Source organism: Pempheris klunzingeri, chromosome 23 (assembly GCF_042242105.1).
Source record: "Pempheris klunzingeri isolate RE-2024b chromosome 23, fPemKlu1.hap1, whole genome shotgun sequence".
Lineage (NCBI taxonomy): Eukaryota > Metazoa > Chordata > Actinopteri > Acropomatiformes > Pempheridae > Pempheris > Pempheris klunzingeri.
Window position 1 is genome coordinate 8,331,349 of NC_092034.1, and position 18,188 is coordinate 8,349,536.

General features: G+C 42.0%; 3 protein-coding genes across 4 annotated transcripts; 1 reads left to right on the forward strand and 2 right to left on the reverse strand.

The window, feature by feature from the left end:
* The first annotated feature begins 316 nt into the window (after positions 1–316).
* On the forward strand, positions 317–7,000 carry LOC139222687 (eukaryotic translation initiation factor 5A-1). The gene is made up of 6 exons (XM_070854530.1): positions 317–658; positions 2,785–2,957; positions 3,301–3,405; positions 4,617–4,748; positions 4,909–4,981; positions 6,085–7,000. The coding sequence occupies exons 2-5, from the start codon at positions 2,790–2,792 to the stop codon at positions 4,969–4,971; spliced, it is 468 nt and encodes a 155-aa protein (XP_070710631.1). The 5' UTR covers positions 317–658; positions 2,785–2,789; the 3' UTR covers positions 4,972–4,981; positions 6,085–7,000.
* A 12-nt stretch (positions 7,001–7,012) lies between these two features.
* gps2 (G protein pathway suppressor 2) lies at positions 7,013–11,818 on the reverse strand. Of its 2 annotated transcripts, none has more exons than XM_070854532.1 (11): positions 11,679–11,818; positions 11,142–11,259; positions 10,251–10,360; positions 10,022–10,134; positions 9,706–9,785; positions 9,528–9,607; positions 9,195–9,366; positions 8,842–8,925; positions 8,621–8,697; positions 8,281–8,376; positions 7,013–7,847 (listed from the first exon to the last, which is right to left on the reverse strand). In XM_070854532.1, exons 2-11 carry the CDS (start codon positions 11,233–11,235, stop codon positions 7,755–7,757), a joined length of 999 nt encoding a protein of 332 aa, XP_070710633.1. In that variant the 5' UTR covers positions 11,236–11,259; positions 11,679–11,818; the 3' UTR covers positions 7,013–7,754. The 2 variants fall into 2 exon arrangements, with proteins under 2 accessions (XP_070710633.1, XP_070710632.1); XM_070854531.1 differs by having other exon boundaries at positions 10,019–10,134.
* Positions 11,819–12,775: 957 nt separating this feature from the next.
* Positions 12,776–15,870, reverse strand: LOC139222596 (gamma-aminobutyric acid receptor-associated protein). The gene is made up of 4 exons (XM_070854400.1): positions 15,645–15,870; positions 14,163–14,241; positions 13,939–14,057; positions 12,776–13,779 (listed from the first exon to the last, which is right to left on the reverse strand). The coding sequence occupies exons 1-4, from the start codon at positions 15,732–15,734 to the stop codon at positions 13,699–13,701; spliced, it is 369 nt and encodes a 122-aa protein (XP_070710501.1). The 5' UTR covers positions 15,735–15,870; the 3' UTR covers positions 12,776–13,698.
* Between the last annotated feature and the right edge of the window lie 2,318 nt (positions 15,871–18,188).

Consider the following 18,188-nt stretch of genomic DNA (forward strand, 5'->3'; position numbering starts at 1 on the left):
AATAAACCTACTAAAATATGAGTAGTGCTTTTGTGCACGAGTATAAATCACATTACAACTGCAAGATAAAAAATAAAACATGAGGATGGGGGGGGGTGCCCAGTGTCCATTTATATTCTCACATTACTGTGGGTCCCATACTGGTAAAAAACTAAATTAAGACCTGTTTAGTTCTGATAACACTGATTTGTCCCGGTGTAAAAGCATGTTTTAACAGTGAGGGTATTTTATTGTGACAGGCCGGACAGGAAGCGGCGTGTTTGGGTGCGTTTGTTTTGGTGACAGAGGCGAGCAGCTCGATGAGGGAGCGACAGAGGAGGAGGAGTGAAGGCTACAGACGGCACAGACTGACCGGGGTCCGGGGCTCTCTGTCTTCTCGTCCGCACGGCTGAGCTTTAAACTCCCTCCTGAAACACCTGCAGCAGAGGAGGAAGAGAGGAGAGCGGAGAGGACGGGAATGACAGAGGAATAATAAAATAAAATAAAAAAAAAGGGTTGGCTTGATAGCTAAAGAAAAAAAAGGGAGCAACGTCGCTAAACCAGGCAACGAGGAGGAGACAGACCCCGGCTAGACGACACGTTAGCACGGACACAAGGGGGCACAGAGGAGGAGACAGGCTGATAAATAACAGAAGAGAGGAGAGCCGACATCTCTAGAGTAAGTTCCCCAACAAAACATCCAATGGACGGGGCGTGTTTGCGCCTGAGCAGACGAGTTATCCGCTGCACATGTCTGTCTGCAGCTGTATTACCATAATGTTGCATTTAAACGCCCCCGTTCAGTAACATCACCCCTCATTTATCTAACTTATCCCGCAGCACCGGGAGCTTCCCTCTCACCTCTGAGCTGACATGGGATTATTCTCATTTCGTTTCATTTCGAGTTTGACTTTCTTTTTTTTTTTTTTTTTTTTGCAATTTGGCATTTAAAAGGACTTTTATTGCTTACACACACACACACACACACACACCGGCTGTATGTCCACACACAGCGTGATTAAAGTGTGTGACAGCGCGCTGGTGCAAACCGAAGCCATCACGAGTATTAGCTTAGTCATTACTGAACACAGCGGCCCAGACTTCAGTCCATTTCCGTGTCTGTCGGTGTGAAAACGTCCAAACGCGGGATGTAAACAAGCAGGAGGGTTTATATGGAGCTCTGTGTTGATGCTCCGGCTGCTCTCACTCCCTTTACATGTTGTCTATTCGCCCCGGTGTCTTCATGCGTCAGGGCCTCGGCCCTCAGTGCGCATGGATGCGGGGACACCGACGTGACGGACGGACGGCGGCGGGCCGAGCCGAGCCGAGCCGAGCCGGGTCAGGCCGGGTCGGGCCGGGCACGTCCTGTACGCACTAGGCCGCAGTCAGCCACGTCCGCTCAACACTGCGGACTTAGTGAAACACGCTCCCACGTGTGATTTACCGACGCTTCTCCTGGTTGTCTGACGGTTTGTCTGCAGCTAACAGCACCGGAGGCTCTTTTGACAAGTCACGCCCGCTTGATGTTTGATTTATGGGTCATGAGCGCGGATTAGCGGCCCTGGTTTAACCCTGACTGAGCGCTAAAACCCACAACTTAGCTCCTCCAGGTGTTCCTCTTCAATACATTTAGTCAGATCCTTTGAAGATCAGTGGCTGAACTTCTTGTCCTCGTGGCAGACACCACAGGGACATCACGGCTACTTGGAAAGTTTCATGACGCACGGTTTGACTCGGGCATCACCGACTAGTCATGAATGACCTGCAGCCGAATATTAAAGGCCAATAATAACTTTTAATGTGTGACAATTTCATGATTGTTTTTGTTACCGTAGGTTTGGCTGACAGGTGCCGTGTTTCTGAGGCTGTATTTAGCCCTGCCGGTCTGAGCTCAGCACCACTGAATGAAAGTGTGATTTCCTCCGCAGGCTTCACCAGACAGCTCTCACATTTCCATCTTGTTCTGCAGAGACGCTCTAAGATATTCACCAGGCAGCAGTGGACACTCATCTGTCACCATGGACTGACTTGCTTAAATATAACTTAATCTGCATGAAACATGAATGAACAGAACACATCCAGGGTGTGTGAACCACATTAAAGCTGTCTGACCTGAAAATTAATAGTTCTATCAGCCGCAGCAAACAATAGAGGAAGTTAAAATCAGATATTGCCATATGTCTTACAATATCTTCTGAGTGGCTGTTAAGTCAATATTTAACTTAAATTGGTGGTTTGTGATAAAGTGTCAGTGAAAATGTCATAATAGTGGAGATATAGAGCCAAACAAGTGAAGGTTACTGCCTGATATTGAATTGTGCTTTTTTTTTTATTGAATACTGTACGAAAAATGGTAAAGTACCTAAAGTTGGTATTGAAGGAAAGATCAGATTTGTAGGTAACTTCTCCTTTAATGGCATTACTGTATTTCCCTCAGGCAAAATTCTTGTGTGGCTGTTTTGTTTTTTGACAATATTTAAGGTTTGAGATCTTAATTTGTCCGAAAAAAAGAGTTTAATTGAGAAATCTGTTCACATTTCTCAAAATAAGGTACGAGAAAGTGTTGTTTTGGTATCATCCACACTAACATCCACCAGTTTTGACTGTTACCCAGCGTTAAGTTTTGATTTCACTGGGAATATTCTTAAAAGTTTTATTACCGTGTTGTCATTTCAAACAACACCTGGTCTTAAGTCACAGTATCAAATCTGTACACCTCCCAGCTCTAACTAGGCCTGCCATCTTTTTCCTGCATTGATAATGAATGTACATTAATGGCTGCAAACCGTGTGTTGCCCCCTGCAGCAGGCATGGCAGATGCAGAGCTGGACTTCCAGACAGGTGATGCCGGGGCGTCCGCCACCTACCCCATGCAGTGCTCGGCCCTGCGTAAAAATGGCTTTGTTGTGCTGAAAGGCCGACCCTGCAAGATCGTTGAGATGTCCACCTCCAAGACCGGCAAGCACGGCCACGCTAAGGTCGGTGAATCCTGAAGGGCATTTTATTTGTTACACGACAAATAGCTGATATGTTAGATAGACCTGATAACAGAGGGTGAGTATCAGTAAATTATCATCGTACTATCCAGTTATATCCGGAAGAAACATAAGGTCACAGTCATTAATATTAATGCACATTAATGGACACTTTCAGGCCGTGCAAGAACATTAATGGGCCCCTCTTCGGTTGCAATTTCCATTTCTAAAAAAACATTCAGTATTTATCAGTACAATAACACAATACTTTTTTTTTTCTGTTAAGTGGATATTTTGTTTTACACACACAATTTAACCTGGAACGCTGCGTTTTGTGCTCGTGCAGGTCCACCTGGTCGGCATCGACATCTTCACTGGTAAGAAGTATGAAGACATCTGTCCTTCCACCCACAACATGGACGTCCCCAACATCAAGAGAATGGATTACCAGGTGAGACAGCAGCAGGACTAAGGAGATCTTTTTTGAGCTCTCGACCGCTGTTTACAGTAACTTGTGATGTGTTGAGATGCAGCGTTACCAGAGTCTGTTCAGTGGCAGCACTGAGATCATTTGGCCAGGCTCTTTCTCAGTAAAACATCTACTGGATTATGTGACATCCAAGGCCAATGAGGGAACAAGCTTCCAACAACAAATACACAAATTACCAACAAATTACATCAAATGTTTTAGTCCATATGGCAGAAAACTAGTCGGTAAGAAATTGAGTAGATGAATGTGTGAAATATGTAAATATTAATATATATGTATGTCATGGTTTCCCTGTGGGGAAGGACTTGAGTGAATATTCACCACAGTAATATTCACAAATATGATTTGCTCTTTAATAAGCAAGATTTTAAGAGATAATGTGCTACATGGCTGCTGGGGGGGGGGGAATTAGCAGCTGGAAGATTATTTCTGCAAGCTGCATGATTATTAGTCAGCTTAGAATCTCTTTAGTGAGAACATCTCTGCAGATATGAAATTGCTCCGTGTTAATCCAAACGACTGTGGAAGGCACACAGTCGATCTGGTGCACCGGAGCACATGAAGGGAACGTCATAGATGGCACTATTGTTGTCAGATTTATCCTCTGGTAGTCACGCAGTTCACAGCGTGGAAGCTTCTTGCACTTTGAGCTCTGACAAATTGAGAATCGGCTGATCGACTGCATTTTTCACGAGCTAACGCGCGTCTGTCAAAGACCGTCTGAGACAAGGAACCCAAAAACGTCTTTAGTTGAAACATCAATATCTTTTCTCATGAAAATATCTTTGAGCGTAAACAATGCAGCCACCAGCTGAGAGACACTCCCCAACATGAGCATGTGGGCTGATTCAAATCTGTCAGTGATCGTTAATTTCAAGACATTTTGACTTGGTGGAAAAGGAAAAGGTGTAACTAAAGCTTGCTTTGGAATCAGGGTCCCGTCATTGTGAGTGTTGGCAGAGCCCTGGTTAATGTTATCAGGAACACCCGTTCCTCTCCTGCTACGACACGTCAAAACATCTGCTGCAAAAAATGTAAATAATTATATATGAGATGAAAATATTTAAACCACAATGTTTTTGCATGACTTTTGTATTGTATATAAAAAAACTATGAGGGGGAATGACGCCTGTGTGTATTTAAATAACTTCCACTTTTCTGTTGTTTCCCAGCTGATTGGGATCCAAGATGGCTACCTGTCCCTGCTCCAGGACAGCGGGGAGGTGAGAGAGGACCTGAAGATCCCCGAGGGAGACCTGGGCAAAGAGATAGAGAGCAAGCACGAAGCCGGAGAGGAGATCCTGGTGAGTGCTCCCACCTCATCTTGTCTCTATTGTATTTTTCTTGGCGGCGCGGAGGGCACGCCATGACTTCCTGTGAGCTGTCAGGGTGGCCGCGCTCACGCCACACGTAGCCGCAGCTCTGCTAAACCGACCTCAGCCAAACTCCTCTGTGCTCTTTCAGATCACCGTTTTAAATGCAATGGATGAAGAAGCTGCAATTGGCATCAAAGCCTTGGGTAAATAAGCCACTGCAGGTAAATACCGAGCTACAGCTGTATCCAGATGTGGTTGTCTTCTCACCCCCCCAACCCCGCCCCTCCTCAACTACCGTCTGACCCAAGCCTGCCTGAAGAGGAGTGTGTGCGCGTGTGTTATGGAAAATGGTGTATGCGTGTGTGTGTTTGGGTGTTACACCACAAGCCACCAGCATGTGTCATGCCAGAGCAGATGTGTGTGTGTGTGTGTGTGTGTGTGTGTGTGAGTGAGAGAGAGATGTGGTGTACAGTTAATTGTTTATCAGTGGACCAAGGGGAAGGCAGCTCCAGTCACCAGATCCCAGGCTGTGGCCACGCTTTAATGTGTAGACTTTACCTCTGGTATTATAAAAAAAAGTATCATTTTAAAATGTTATTTACAACTATGCTTATCCTCTATACTGGAAATATCCATGTTTTTTCCCATATTACTGCATTGCATAATGACTTTTTTTGTGTATATATTTGTTTTAAACTAGACATATAAGCGATGGGCTGAAATTTTAAAGATTTCCAGTTGATGAAATGTAACCGGTTCAGTGAGTGTGTTCAAAATCTGGCGTCTGTATGAAGTGATGTCGCCGAGCAGTGTGCCACTGCGGATTTGCCTTCCCCTTAAGACAATTTTTGTCTCATGTTAACACTATTATAAGCATGTGTATCATTTTTACGTAGCACTATCAAATATAAATGAAAGCTAATGGTTCATATTGTAATTCTGAGCAATGTTTATGTTTGTTTTTTGTTTTTTTTTCTGTGGGTTGCACTTAATTTTACAGCCTGATCTTGCCAGTTGCTTCGTGTATCTCTTACTTCACTAAGAAACAGCCTGTAGCATTGTTGTAACTGTCGGGTCAAACTGTTTTAATGCACTTTCGTTCTTGCACTTCCTCACCTGCAGACTATGGGCTGTAGAATAAAGTGTCCCCAAAAAATAAGTTGAAAACTGATGATTGCGCAGCGTTTCCTCTGCTGAGGCTAGTTAAGACGGTCTCATTAAAATAGATTTTTCTTGTTATTTTTTTTTCTTCTCAATTATCTTCCTTCTCTGGCCTTTTCTTTGCTCTTTCTTCTCATTCCTCCCCGTTGTAATTCTGTTTCAGGGGCAAACGAGATGCACTGGACCTGGGGAAAAGGAGGGGATATTGCCTCGTCAATGCTATTCTCCCTCTTTTTTTTTTTCCTTTCTCTTCATCTTTGTCTTTCATACTCTCTCCCTCACTCAGTTTTCTGACCCTCCTTTTGGGTTCAATTAGAAAAGAACTTTAATAAATAATTGGAAATGTAAAAACATTCTCTATGTACATGCACACATAATAAAACCACACTGAGTCGGGACGTACAGGTGGAGACGGACGTCTCTCACTAAGGGTTGAGTAGGTCTACGAATATTCAGTGGCTACCTACCGTCAGGGGAAAGAAAGGTGGTGATGTCACAATTGTTTTGTTTTTTTATATGTCCCCCCCCACACCCCCACCCCGTTTTATGAAGGGCTTCAACTCTGCATTGTTCTGTTGAGGCTTGTTCAGTGTGCGTGCCATACAGGATTAAATACATGATCATGTTTCGTCTGTTCTGTCTGGCACGTTTCTTTTGGCGATTCATCTGGACAAGCCCCTCCTTCTGCTGTTTATTTTATCATCTGAAACTTGTCTATTAAACAAAGGTTACCAACATGGCACACTTTCAAGGTTCAGTTTCTCTTTGTCTCAAGATGTTCAAAAGGAAACAAAACCCTGCTTCGAGAACACACGAGCTCTCATCTGTCCTTAAACCAAACCGACTTAACTTCACCCTCTCCTTAAAATCCCCCTTTGCAGAGGCCGTCAGTGTCGGCCTTCACACAGCTGTTTGGAGACATGAGTGTGAAGTATTACTTGGCGTACTCGCCGAGTACTTTAACAACAATTCAGGAGGCATCGAAGTTGTGACAGTTTGGTATCCTTTGTTCATACAGCAACTCCAAACTGTGCAGAATGTCTCCATGGCCAAAACAAATAAAGACACAAACTGTTGGACATGGTGTCTGCTTATCGTTTTATTTAGCCACACAAAAGCTTTAAAATAGCAGAGACCTAAACTTCATTAATCCTGTATAAGAGAACATGGTGAAACACTGGAAATCCTCCATACTTTTGTCAGAAAAGCGATAATTAACTTAATTTGTGGTCCTAATGGGTCAAATGTGATCAACCAGAAATCGGCAACACAGTGAAACGGTCTTCAGTTAAGTCAATGTGTTTCAGCTATAGTAGCGTTCAGTGTGACCTTGATGGGAACGTTTTAATCCAGGTCCTCTAAGTGTTGCTGAATATTTACCTCTAGTCTGGTTTTTGTAACCTTTTAAATTGAGCAAAGTTGCTGTGGAGACACTAAACCCTCCACTGATGTAGTAACTATGAATGTTACTATACAAAGAATACGCTCTGGCTCGTGCTGGCTCGCTTTATACAGGATATTAACATTTTAGTGCACAAAAGCACCTCCAGAATGGCTTTACAGTGTAGGTAAAATAATCTATTTTACAAATTAACATCATTTGAGGTTATGTCAGAATCAAAAGCACATTAGCATAAGGATAAATAATCCCTCATTAACGAAGTCAAAACAAAGCTTAAAACAAGACACTATACAGGAAATAAAACACAAATCATATGGCATAATCCAGCCCAAGGACTTCCTTTGATGAAGTGGATCCATTCGTCGTTCTCTCCCGAATCTCAAGAGAAGCTGCGGCATCTCAGCGTCAGTGAAGGTGAAGGTGGCTGTGAGTTACTTGCCGTGGTGGTAGAACCTCTGCCCGCTCTGGCTGTGGGGGAGGAAGCCGTGGCGAGGGGCACCCTGGGGAGAGCTCTGGAACGGGGACTGGCGAATGGAAATGACATGATGGGATGACAGTCAGTGTTTGATAATAAGACGATTCTCTCAGAGTAAAGATTTAAGCAGCATTTTTGCAAATTCATTTCCAGTAAATGGAGAGAAAAGAAACAACTGATGACAGTGACGGCAGGTTCGTTCACACACACACACACACACTCACAGGAAGACTACAGCCAAAACTGTAGGATGGGCAAAAATTAATTCTGCTTCATGCAAAGCTTCGGGGGGCTCCAATAGAGAGGATATGTCTTGTCACAGGCTCAGTAAAGGAACAGAACACTTTCTTCCACTTATGTGCCAATTTAGTGACGTTCAATGGCCCAGAATTAGACAGGAAATTATAAAGATCAATGAAAGGGGCTAATGGCAAGAATGCAAGGTGAGTGTGTGTGTGTGTGTGTGTGTTTTGGGCATTCACCTTTGCAGTGGGAATCTGAACGGCCATCGACGGTGTGGGCAGCAGTCCTGGAGCAGAGGGATGCATGGATGGTGGATGCATAGGCCTTAGAGCACCCTGTGAGAACATTGTGACAATCAAACAAAGAAAAATTGAAATTGGATGAGAAAATGATGACTTGAGGTGCGGGATGAAAGGAAAGATGGTTATACTGGCTGCTTCCTCCATTTAGACATTTAAACTTTCAAATGCAGCTCATATATCAGTAAACTGCTGATATTTAATTTGTTAGTGCTACAGAAAGTTGATACGTTTCAGTGTCTGCAGCCGTCTAAAACGTCTACATTAGTTGTGTTCTTACTGCATCAGTAAAGCCCGACTGCTGGTTGGCATGTTCCAGCTGCTTCTGGAGGGGTATTCCTGCCCCAGGAATGTATCCTGCATGAGAAACACACATGACCATTTATGATCAAACAATAACTTAGAGGTTGTGTTGACTGTTATCAATAGTCATAAGGAGTCCGTGGCAGTGAAACAACAGCGGGAAACACACAAGAGGGGGATGACAGGAGAGGAACTGACCAGGCTGGGAAGTGAAGTGACTGTGGACGGGGTAGCCCGGCTGCTGGTGGGGGAGGTACTGCATGGCCTGAAACGCAGACGCACCTGTGGGAGAATGACAGCAATTTAGTTTCATTATAACCATTAGATCATTCATGTGGTTCAAATTATTGATATGAGTATGACACAACGAGCACAAAGGTCAATATAAGCCTGATAAAGACTATTGAACTACTGAACTCATATCCAGGTTACAAAAGCTGAACAGAAATCAGGACAGTATGTACTGTATAACTGAAATACGTTTATTTCAATGTTTTCTCATATAACACATGATGTGTGATCCCTGCCACTGTAACAGACGTGTCCTTTACCTCTGATCTGAGAGCTGCTTGCGAAACTGACAGGTACAGATGGGCCAGGCGCGTAGGTGGAGGGATGCTGGGCCTGAGCCACTCCATAGGGCTCATGGACCCCCTGGCCCCCGCTGAACTGTCCGTGCTCTGCTGAGCCCGAGCTGAACCCCTGCGTCTGATAGTGGCGTGCCTAGAGGAGGAGAGGTGCAGAGGGATAAACAGTTTGATGCGCGATACTGGAGTCTAGACTTGCTTCATATAGTGCATGTCTGTTTCTCCTTATGTATGTGGATTAAAAAGGGAAAGGCCGGGGAGTCGTCAGTTGTTTGAGTGAAACCTCCCTTTACTCACTGGAATAACAGCAGCTGGGAACAGCTGTTTACTACGTTCTCCAAGCAGCGCACCAGGCCGGCTGTGGCTGACTGGACTGCCTGAGAGAGGCAAAGACAAGGATCAGTCGACTGATTTAAATATCAGAAGGACGATGACAAAGTTTGAGGCGACACATAATACCTGAAAGCGGTCTTACCTTGGATGCTGAGGAGGTGCTGCCCTGCGTGCATGGGCAGGCTGGACTGGTAGCTGGCTGATGTCAATGTTGTGATATCACTAGAGAAGAGTCACAGAAATGCACATGATCACCAACATTTACACCCTTAATGCCTCGTATTCTGCTTTTGTTTTTTGTTCCATCTTGATTTTATTTTTATTATATATATTTTTTCTTTTATATCTATCTTTCTGTAACTGAGCTCCCAGCCAAAACATTTCATAGAAGTGTAAAGGTACGACCAGCAATTACCATCTTAAATCTTGCATTAGAAAAGCAGAAACATTCTTACAACCTCTGCTCCTTTCTGCGTCTCTTCTCCTCTTCATGAAGTACTTTCTTGAGCTGTAAGAACAGCTGGTGTTTCTCTTCTTGGAGACCCTGAAGTTTTTCCCCCATCTTCATTACCTGAGGTTTACATTGGGGTCGGGAGTCACAGTATGAGAAAACATATTGCCATTTGGGTTTCAGTAGAAATGTACAACATTTAAGCAGTTTGTTTTTTTTTTTTTAACTTTTCCAACCTGCTCTTTGGTTTCCTCCAGAGACATCCTCTCCTCTATTTCTTTTGTCCTCTTCCTCTCTTCCTCCTCCTTCATCTTCTGCTCCATCATTTTGTCCACCTCTTCCTCCTCTGAAAAATCATATTCACGTTGCTCAGTGGTGGAAAAAACATTCAAAATTCCTTGAAAAACAAAGCAACAACACAATGTCGAAACACTTAATAATCAAATCGAAATAATTCAAATATTAGAAATAAGATTTAGGTAAATATGAATATACTCTGTTCTGTTCTGCAGGGCTTTCTCATTCAGAGGTTATACTGTAATATGTATATTGTATGTATGTAATATTAATAATACAGAGTGCAGTTATGAGACACAAATCTAACTCTAATTCAATCCAATATAAAGCCTAAGTTTAGGAGTCTTGTACTCTTTGCATTTGTTACATTTATATTTCACTATTCTGAGGGGCTTTAAAAGACATTAGTCTACATTTGCAAAACAATTATAGAAATATAAATAATGTGTCTGAACTACTGTATTGCACTATATTAAGATGGGCCTCGTCATGTTTGATCTACCAATTCCAAATTTCATCATAAACCGATTTAGATGTAAAATGCTGTCTGCTGCTTGCCCTTCAGGGTTCATAACTTTCAAAAGTGATTATTTGAGGTTGTGGAGTCGTCTGCAGCATTGCACACAGACAAACATCAGTGTAACATATCACACAATGTATGACAGTCGTAGTGTTTCTGTGTGTGGAAGAGAAAGCTGCATATCTAGGAGATGACTGAATAGATGCTGAGCTGCATTCTGATGTTGGGGGGCAGAATTTAGAGTCCTTAATGCTGAAGGAAAAGGCTGCTGTTGCTTATGTATTGAAACACACGCAGGGTGACTGCTCACCTTGTCTCTTCCGCTCCCTCTCCCTCATGATGTGCTTGTGGAGGGCTCTGGCCATCGCGTTGGACAGCTTGGGTCTCTCCAGCAGGGCGGGCATGGTGACAGGCAGTGGAGGGGCCAGCTGGTGTGGATATAATGTTTGACAGTCGGTTAAGGTTACAAGAAATGCTTGACGTACATTTAATGGCTACATTTCTCTACCTTTCACTTTAAGTGTCACCAGTGGATATTCCACAGGGGACACGGCCTAATTGAGCTGGTATCCAGCTAGCAGCTAAGTTAGCATTGTTAGCTTTAGCTACTGTTAACTGACGGCATGTTTTAGTATGATACATATACGGACGTAGAATAGTTTAAGCTAAGGATGTATAGAGCTTAACAATGCAAACCGGTAGCATCAATTTCATCTTTAAAAACTCCCAAGAACAAACGTTAAATGGAGTTATCTAGCTAGCTGCTTAGCATAGCGCATTTTATAGCATCTTTTCCAATTAACGTTACTTTAATGTGGCAGTGTCATTAAGTACAAAAAAATCTTACTTTTGTTGCTTTGTGGGTCGTTTAATAAGAACCTGACCGTCTTGCGGTTTCCAATTTGAGTCGACTTGACTGTGTCTGGACCAGTTAAACACGGTAAATTCAAAACTTCTTCCCAAAATATAAACAGACGGAGGTTTTCAGCCCGGGTGATAATGTAGCGCTTCCGGTTTCCTCCGAGCTGCATTATGGGGATTGTAGTCTCTTGTATTTTGGCAGCGATCTCGGATTCCCCAGTCACAACACATGAGCTTCCAAATTCATTTTTACAATCACAGTGTTAATACAATCATATTGCACACGGATACGTTGTAATATTGTGTTACAGACACACCACATGAAGGTAGATTAGTGTTGAAAATGCTCCCTATTTACATATCTTCATTTTAAAAATAACCTGGATACCCACATGCTGGATCTTCAAGTTAATTAATTGTATACATAAATATTCATATGTACATGTTGTCTAACAGATGCCCCTCTATAATTTGCTTTTAAAGCCTGAAAGTGATATAAAAGATTGATAAGAAATGTACAGTGATATGTCAAACTCTTTTAAGTGTCTCTTTTACATCAATATGTAATGTTTTCATTGCTCTGGGTAAACCTATTTACTTTACAGTGTGTCTATATCTTACGCCTTATTTCTCTACTTCAATTGTTCCCGTTCAGTAAATTTCTTCTTGTAAAGCTTTAAATAAAGAAAAAAAAGTAGATCCCATGTTAAGTCAAACATCTTGCAAAAGAAACAAAAAATAAGAGTGGCTTTGTACAACTTGGAAAGGCTCATGTTATTTGAGCAGCCACAAATAGCCGATATGATAAGGCAACACGTGTAAACACGGGAACAAAAGCTGGACTGCGTCACCAATTGAGGGTGCTGTACGTTGTACAGACTAACTCCTTTCAAGGCAAATGTGTGATTTTGGCCACTATAAATAAAACGGACTTCTATCTGGTCAGTTTGGTGTCTATCAGCTTAGCACTGAGGGCGAGCCTCTCACAAGGGAAAACGATGCTTTAAAAATAGAAGGTGATAATGCATTTGTTTATTTGCCATCCTGTAATGAATACGACACAATAAAGACAAGAACCACAGATAGCTTTTCATCGCATTTTATCATGTATGGTCATGAGTGGAGAGAAAGAGCCAGTAATGCAGCTGTATACAGAGTTCAAATCTTATTTTTTTTTTAAAAAAGGAGACAAACTTAAAAAAAAGAGAAAATTGCACTCAGCTTCACAATACCTTTAGAAATTAAGCCATCTAAAATTAACAATAATAACAACAATAATCATAGTAGCAGTCAACATAAGAGTCTTACCACTGAAAGCAGAGGATGATTGTTTAGTCTGAATTCTATTATACTCCTTGCTAAGGTCAGATGCGGGGCAGCACACTAAATTCTTATTCGCAGACCTCGGTGCCTGGTGACTACGTTAAATTACCTTGCCACTTTAGTTTTTTCTAGGAAAAGAACTGCTGCAAAACAGTTATCCTTTACTCTGCCAAAGACAAAATAACCTGCCTTCAATGGGTAGATGCTATTCATTCCCTACCCTGAACTCAAAACACACTTTATCCTCCTGCAAGCCAACAAAAATACACAACCAACAACTATCTTCATAGTCCAGAAGAGCTGATTTGAACTCACATACTATGCCTTTCTTCCCTCAACCCCGGGGTAACTATAATTATGGCCTAGCTCTAACATTATTTTGTTATTCTTTCGCAGTGTTTTCAGTAAAGTATGATCAATTATAACACTAAAAAAAAGAACTGGCCACGAGACCACTTAACCCAAGTCGCTACTGAAAAGAAAAGTAGAGGCAAATACAATTCAGACTGCAGAATAATAAAGACATAAATGGATGGGAGAGGGGTAATGTATGGATGGTGAAAGTGCATTTGACATATTTACTCTGGGAACTCTAGGCTGCTGAGCTGGATTTAATATTTAAATGAATGAATGGTGAAGGTCTCAGAAAGATGGGTAGTGGTTGGAGGGGGATGGTAGTGGGATCAGATTTCCCTTTGGCTGCTCCCATACACACTCTCGTCACTGTAGGCAATGTAGAGGAAAAAGTCCTCTTCATGATGCTCCTGAGAAAGACGGTCAGAAAAAAAAAAAGATTTTATTAATGACAAAAGGGAGGGAGGGAGGCTCACTTTGGTACGAGCAGGGAAGAAGCAATTCAGTACGCTCGTAAAGTCGTAGTCTGAGAGCAGGTCAGTGACATAGAAAATGAGTAAGACTCTTGCCTGGTACAACAGTCCCATGGTAGCTGAGGTGGGTGGAATGACGTTGTTTACAAAGAAGAAGAGAGCATCCTCAGCTCGCAAGTGGATTCTTTTCCGGATGAGGAAGTAAAACTGGCCCACTGGTAAAAGAGAGTACGCAACATTGACAACATTTTAGATGTTACTATAACATGGAAGAGCCTTTTATTATTGTCCACGAATTTAGCACATTATACAATGTTCACCTGTCAGGTCGGAGGGGACAAGGTATTTCTTCTTGTCCAGATCTCCTATTCTGGCTTTGGGGGCTTTCTCCACAATTACCTGGGGGGGGAAAGGGGAAAAAATGGACATGTCCACAGAAAATCAATCAGGTACATTTTCCACTGAACAAAGGCTGCGTGTATTGAGTGAGAAGTACTTTAATAGTGTTCCACCTTCCTAAGAAAAGGGATCTGAGAAAGCATGCATTGTTAGTAAAGGGAGGACTGAAATCTAGTCGGTCCAGACGTGGGGTTTTATTTATCTTTTGAAAAACTACCTTTTGATTTGGTCTGTTAGCTAGTCTGTTGAAAAAGGGAAATTACATGTCTTCTCTTCTATCTAAAACTAGTACTTGTAAAGTACTTCCACATGGTAGCAGGTCATTATAGAGCTTAAATGATTTGTCACCGGAGAGAAAATTAATCAGAAACAAATTGTGAACGATTTATTGTATTTTTCAAAGGTAAATTAGTCAGATCTAGTAGTTAAAGTTACTCAGAAGTTTAGACCTTCTGGTTTCCCCGGTCTTCTAGGCAGTGAAATGAATACATTTGGATTCTGGACCATTGATCAGACAAAACAACACATTTACAAAATGTCATCTTTGGTTCAGATAACTTGTGATGTGCTATTTTTGTCTTACTATATGCTGCCATTTTTAAAGCCCAATCAGGTATCCGATTAATTGAGGAAACAACTTAGATTACTCGATAATTAAGAAATAAAACGCTGGTTGCAGCAGTCTGATAACAGCTGTAAACCGAAAGGCAGTGAAGCTAGATAACTACTGCAGAGACAAACGCAGGTCACCATACAGACAGCAGAGAGCACGTTAATCTGACAGGTTTGATCCTGTCACTCCTGTTAGCTCCGCTTGAATTGCAAAACACTGGACTGAACAATATTTCAATCAAGAGCCAGGGCGACGTAAACAAGTGTCCCGTGTGTGGACACGAACTATTTTAAGGTGCGCTGCTATGAGCGTTTCAACATACAGCCTGAAACTACACCCACCTCCCCGGTCAGACCACAACCAGGCTGTACACACTGCGGACTCAATGTCTGTCACTGCAATGACCGCCACAGTCCTGAAAGCCTTATTTCACTTTGTTACAAAGGATCTGCCGTCATCATTAAGTTATATTTTCTTGAAATAAACACACATCCGGAAGGATTACACGAAGCAATCACTAGCTGGCCTGTTCAGTGCGGCCGAAATCCTTTACGGTTAACCTCTAGCGTTGTTAGCCAACTCGTGTGCTGTTTACTAACGTGGCAGTCAACTATGGAGACAAAGAAGGTTAATTGTACGCGGGCACAACTGTACCACACAATTATGATATTTTAAGTGCGTCCACTGAGTGTCAAAAACAATTAGCTAAACGGCGTCAGAAATCTAGCTAGCTACCCGTCAGATAGCTAACAACACACAGCGAGCTAGTAAGCTAACATTAGCTACTTACAGGTACCCTATCTGGATACTTCTTCCTTATTTTCTCGCCTTCGGACCGCCTTTTCTCAAAAGGGTGCTCTTCTTTGTACTGAAACTTCATCGTTAAGAGAGATGACAGACAGCAAGTCGGTCACTCCGGGTTTGAACGATATGGGTTTGCTCAAGGAACGGCTCAAATCGCTGACACACACGACAAAAACAAACGATGCTAACTAGCTGTTAGCTTGCCACAGCTGTTTTCCTAGTGCGACTGCGGCGGAGGGATACAATAACAATATGACGTAGCGGAGAGTCTAGTTCGCAGGGTAGACTTCCTGCTTCCCCACAACACATTAGCGAAAATTGTAACGTGATCATTAGAGTCCAATCAAGTAGAATTATCTCATTGTAAATTAATAATTTTGGATGTGGTTTGAAATATATGATGCAATTTTCTGCGGAACTATTTTATTTTGATCAACCGCTGCGCGCAAAGACGCGGGGCAGGGCGGTGAAGAGGCAGCTGTCCTTGTCATATGACCGAGGCCCAGCAGTTAGCAGCCACAGAGGAAACTCAAAAACACGCGATATCAGACTGACATTTTGGCTGCGTGGGGCCTCAAACATGGGCCCAAATACATCATCAGCAAAACAGGGCTCATGTTGGACTGCTGTGTATTCACCAGCATTCACATTAAAGCTTAATAATGACTTAATTGGCTTGAAGTTTCGCAATAACCTCTCAGATCAATGATAAGAAGTGATTAGTGAGCTCATTATTGGATCTGTGAACCTGTGAAAATGACATCCAAAAGAAACAGTTGTTGGTTAATAGTTGTTTAATAGTTGTCTGCCCTCTTGGTATGGCCAGATCAGCTTGGGGGTCTTGTGGAAAATGAGCTGATGGAGCCCCATTAACACACACTGGAGCTCTGAGGGGCCCCTGAGGCTCTGGGGTGTGTTGGTCATTATTCCCAGTCAGCAATCCAGCCTTGAATCCGGTTTATCTATTTACTTATTAGTTTATTTGTCGGGGGCGATGCAAATCATATTATAACATTTTACATTTGCGTAACTAACACTCTTAGTTCTAAAATGTTTATTATATTCATTATTTAAGATCCCTGAATTGCTTATAAGAACATTTAACTAATGGGGTTAATTCTCTGGAAGTCCTCTTTCTTTTTTATGTTGCTTTAATGGTGTGAAATGATGGTGAATAGCGGTTTCAAGACAACTGCTGTGCTAGTTTTGGGAATTTTACGAGGACCCACCACCCACTGAGCAACCTGTTATTTAATTTTTAACTCAAAAGCCCTCATCTATTCAGAGTTTTGAAAAAAAAAAACACTGTACTGTACTGTATGTTGTCATAGTTGACCTTTCACATGACCATTTCCTGAAACACTCATGAGGAAAGTTACTAACCTGTCTGTTGCGCAAGTGATCCACTGCTCCGTGACTCACTCCTGCTCATGTGACATCTAAACTCCCCTCTGTACTCAGTATTTCCAGTACTTTACTCTGTGGTAAAGTAAGGCATACAAAAAAAAATCCCTGAATGAAACAACCATTCCTCTTTAAACCAGAATGTTGACTGGTAATCTGGTGAAGTTTTGAGAGTAAAGTTTTCAACATACATACAAGACTGATCTTATCTCCTCCATATCGTAACTTTTACTCTGTTGTAGCTCAGAATGTAATGACTTTTCCTTCCAGTTCCTAGAGTTCAAAAGAAATATTTAAAAATATTAATAGCAACTGAGAGCAGCTTCAGAACAGCATGCAAACTGTACAGTAAAACTTTGAGTCTTGCTGTGAGGCTTATTGAGGAACTTCAGGTGTGACAGATCTAAATTTTAAATGGCATAAAAAAGCATTTGTTAAAAAACGTTTGGTGGGATTCACATCAGGCAACATGTTTGATTAGAAGAGATTACGCTCCTCACAATGTTAGCTCCCAGAGTCATGGCCATGGGCTGCAAGGTGAAGAAATTTAACATCTCTTACGTGATTAAAGTTACTCTGAACAATGAGAGATGCACGTTTGCTGTTTCGAGCTTTAGGTTTTACTGTCAAACCATCGTCAGGCGGAGGTAGAGGTGTCGTCAAACAACAGCTTACGTATACCAGTATACTACGGGCACACCATAATGAATGATTAAAATTAAGAAGCGCATGTCTGACATTTAAATGTGGAAGTTAGAAAAATAGCACAGCAGTGGTTATTAGATGTGCAATCATCGATATCTAAGTTCAGAGACTTGTCTGTATGCTACGACATGTTTGTTTAACAAACAAAAAAGAAATGAGTGAAATGACAGACGTTAGCACTGCTAGAAAAGCAAAAAGCCCCATATTTGCCTGGAATAGAATTATTAAATTTGCACAAGAATCTTTAATAATGTGCAATTTACCTACATTTAACACTAATGTAGCCTAATACAATAGTGCTGTAATAACTCCGTCCTTCATGACCGTTATAATGTTCAGATTTTGTTTCAGAGGTGTTGATTCAGCTGTGTGATCAATTAACTGTATTGCTTTACACAGAGGTGCTTCTGTTATTTAGCCA

Coding starts and splice junctions, on each gene's coding strand:
- LOC139222687 (XM_070854530.1), top strand. CDS start 2,790: ATGGCAGATGCAGAGCTGGACTTCCAGACAGGTGATGCCGGGGCGTCC. Junction 3,406..4,616: donor TCAAGAGAATGGATTACCAG/GTGAGACAGCAG, acceptor GTTGTTTCCCAG/CTGATTGGGATCCAAGATGG. Junction 4,749..4,908: donor AAGCCGGAGAGGAGATCCTG/GTGAGTGCTCCC, acceptor GTGCTCTTTCAG/ATCACCGTTTTAAATGCAAT.
- gps2 (XM_070854531.1), bottom strand. CDS start 11,235: ATGCCCGCCCTGCTGGAGAGACCCAAGCTGTCCAACGCGATGGCCAGA. Junction 9,608..9,705: donor GCACCTCCTCAGCATCCAAG/GTAAGACCGCTT, acceptor TGCCTCTCTCAG/GCAGTCCAGTCAGCCACAGC. Junction 8,926..9,194: donor AAGCAGCTCTCAGATCAGAG/GTAAAGGACACG, acceptor ATTCTCCCACAG/GTGCGTCTGCGTTTCAGGCC.
- LOC139222596 (XM_070854400.1), bottom strand. CDS start 15,734: ATGAAGTTTCAGTACAAAGAAGAGCACCCTTTTGAGAAAAGGCGGTCC. Junction 14,242..15,644: donor AGTATCCAGATAGGGTACCT/GTAAGTAGCTAA, acceptor TTCCCCCCCCAG/GTAATTGTGGAGAAAGCCCC. Junction 14,058..14,162: donor TGTCCCCTCCGACCTGACAG/GTGAACATTGTA, acceptor CTCTTTTACCAG/TGGGCCAGTTTTACTTCCTC.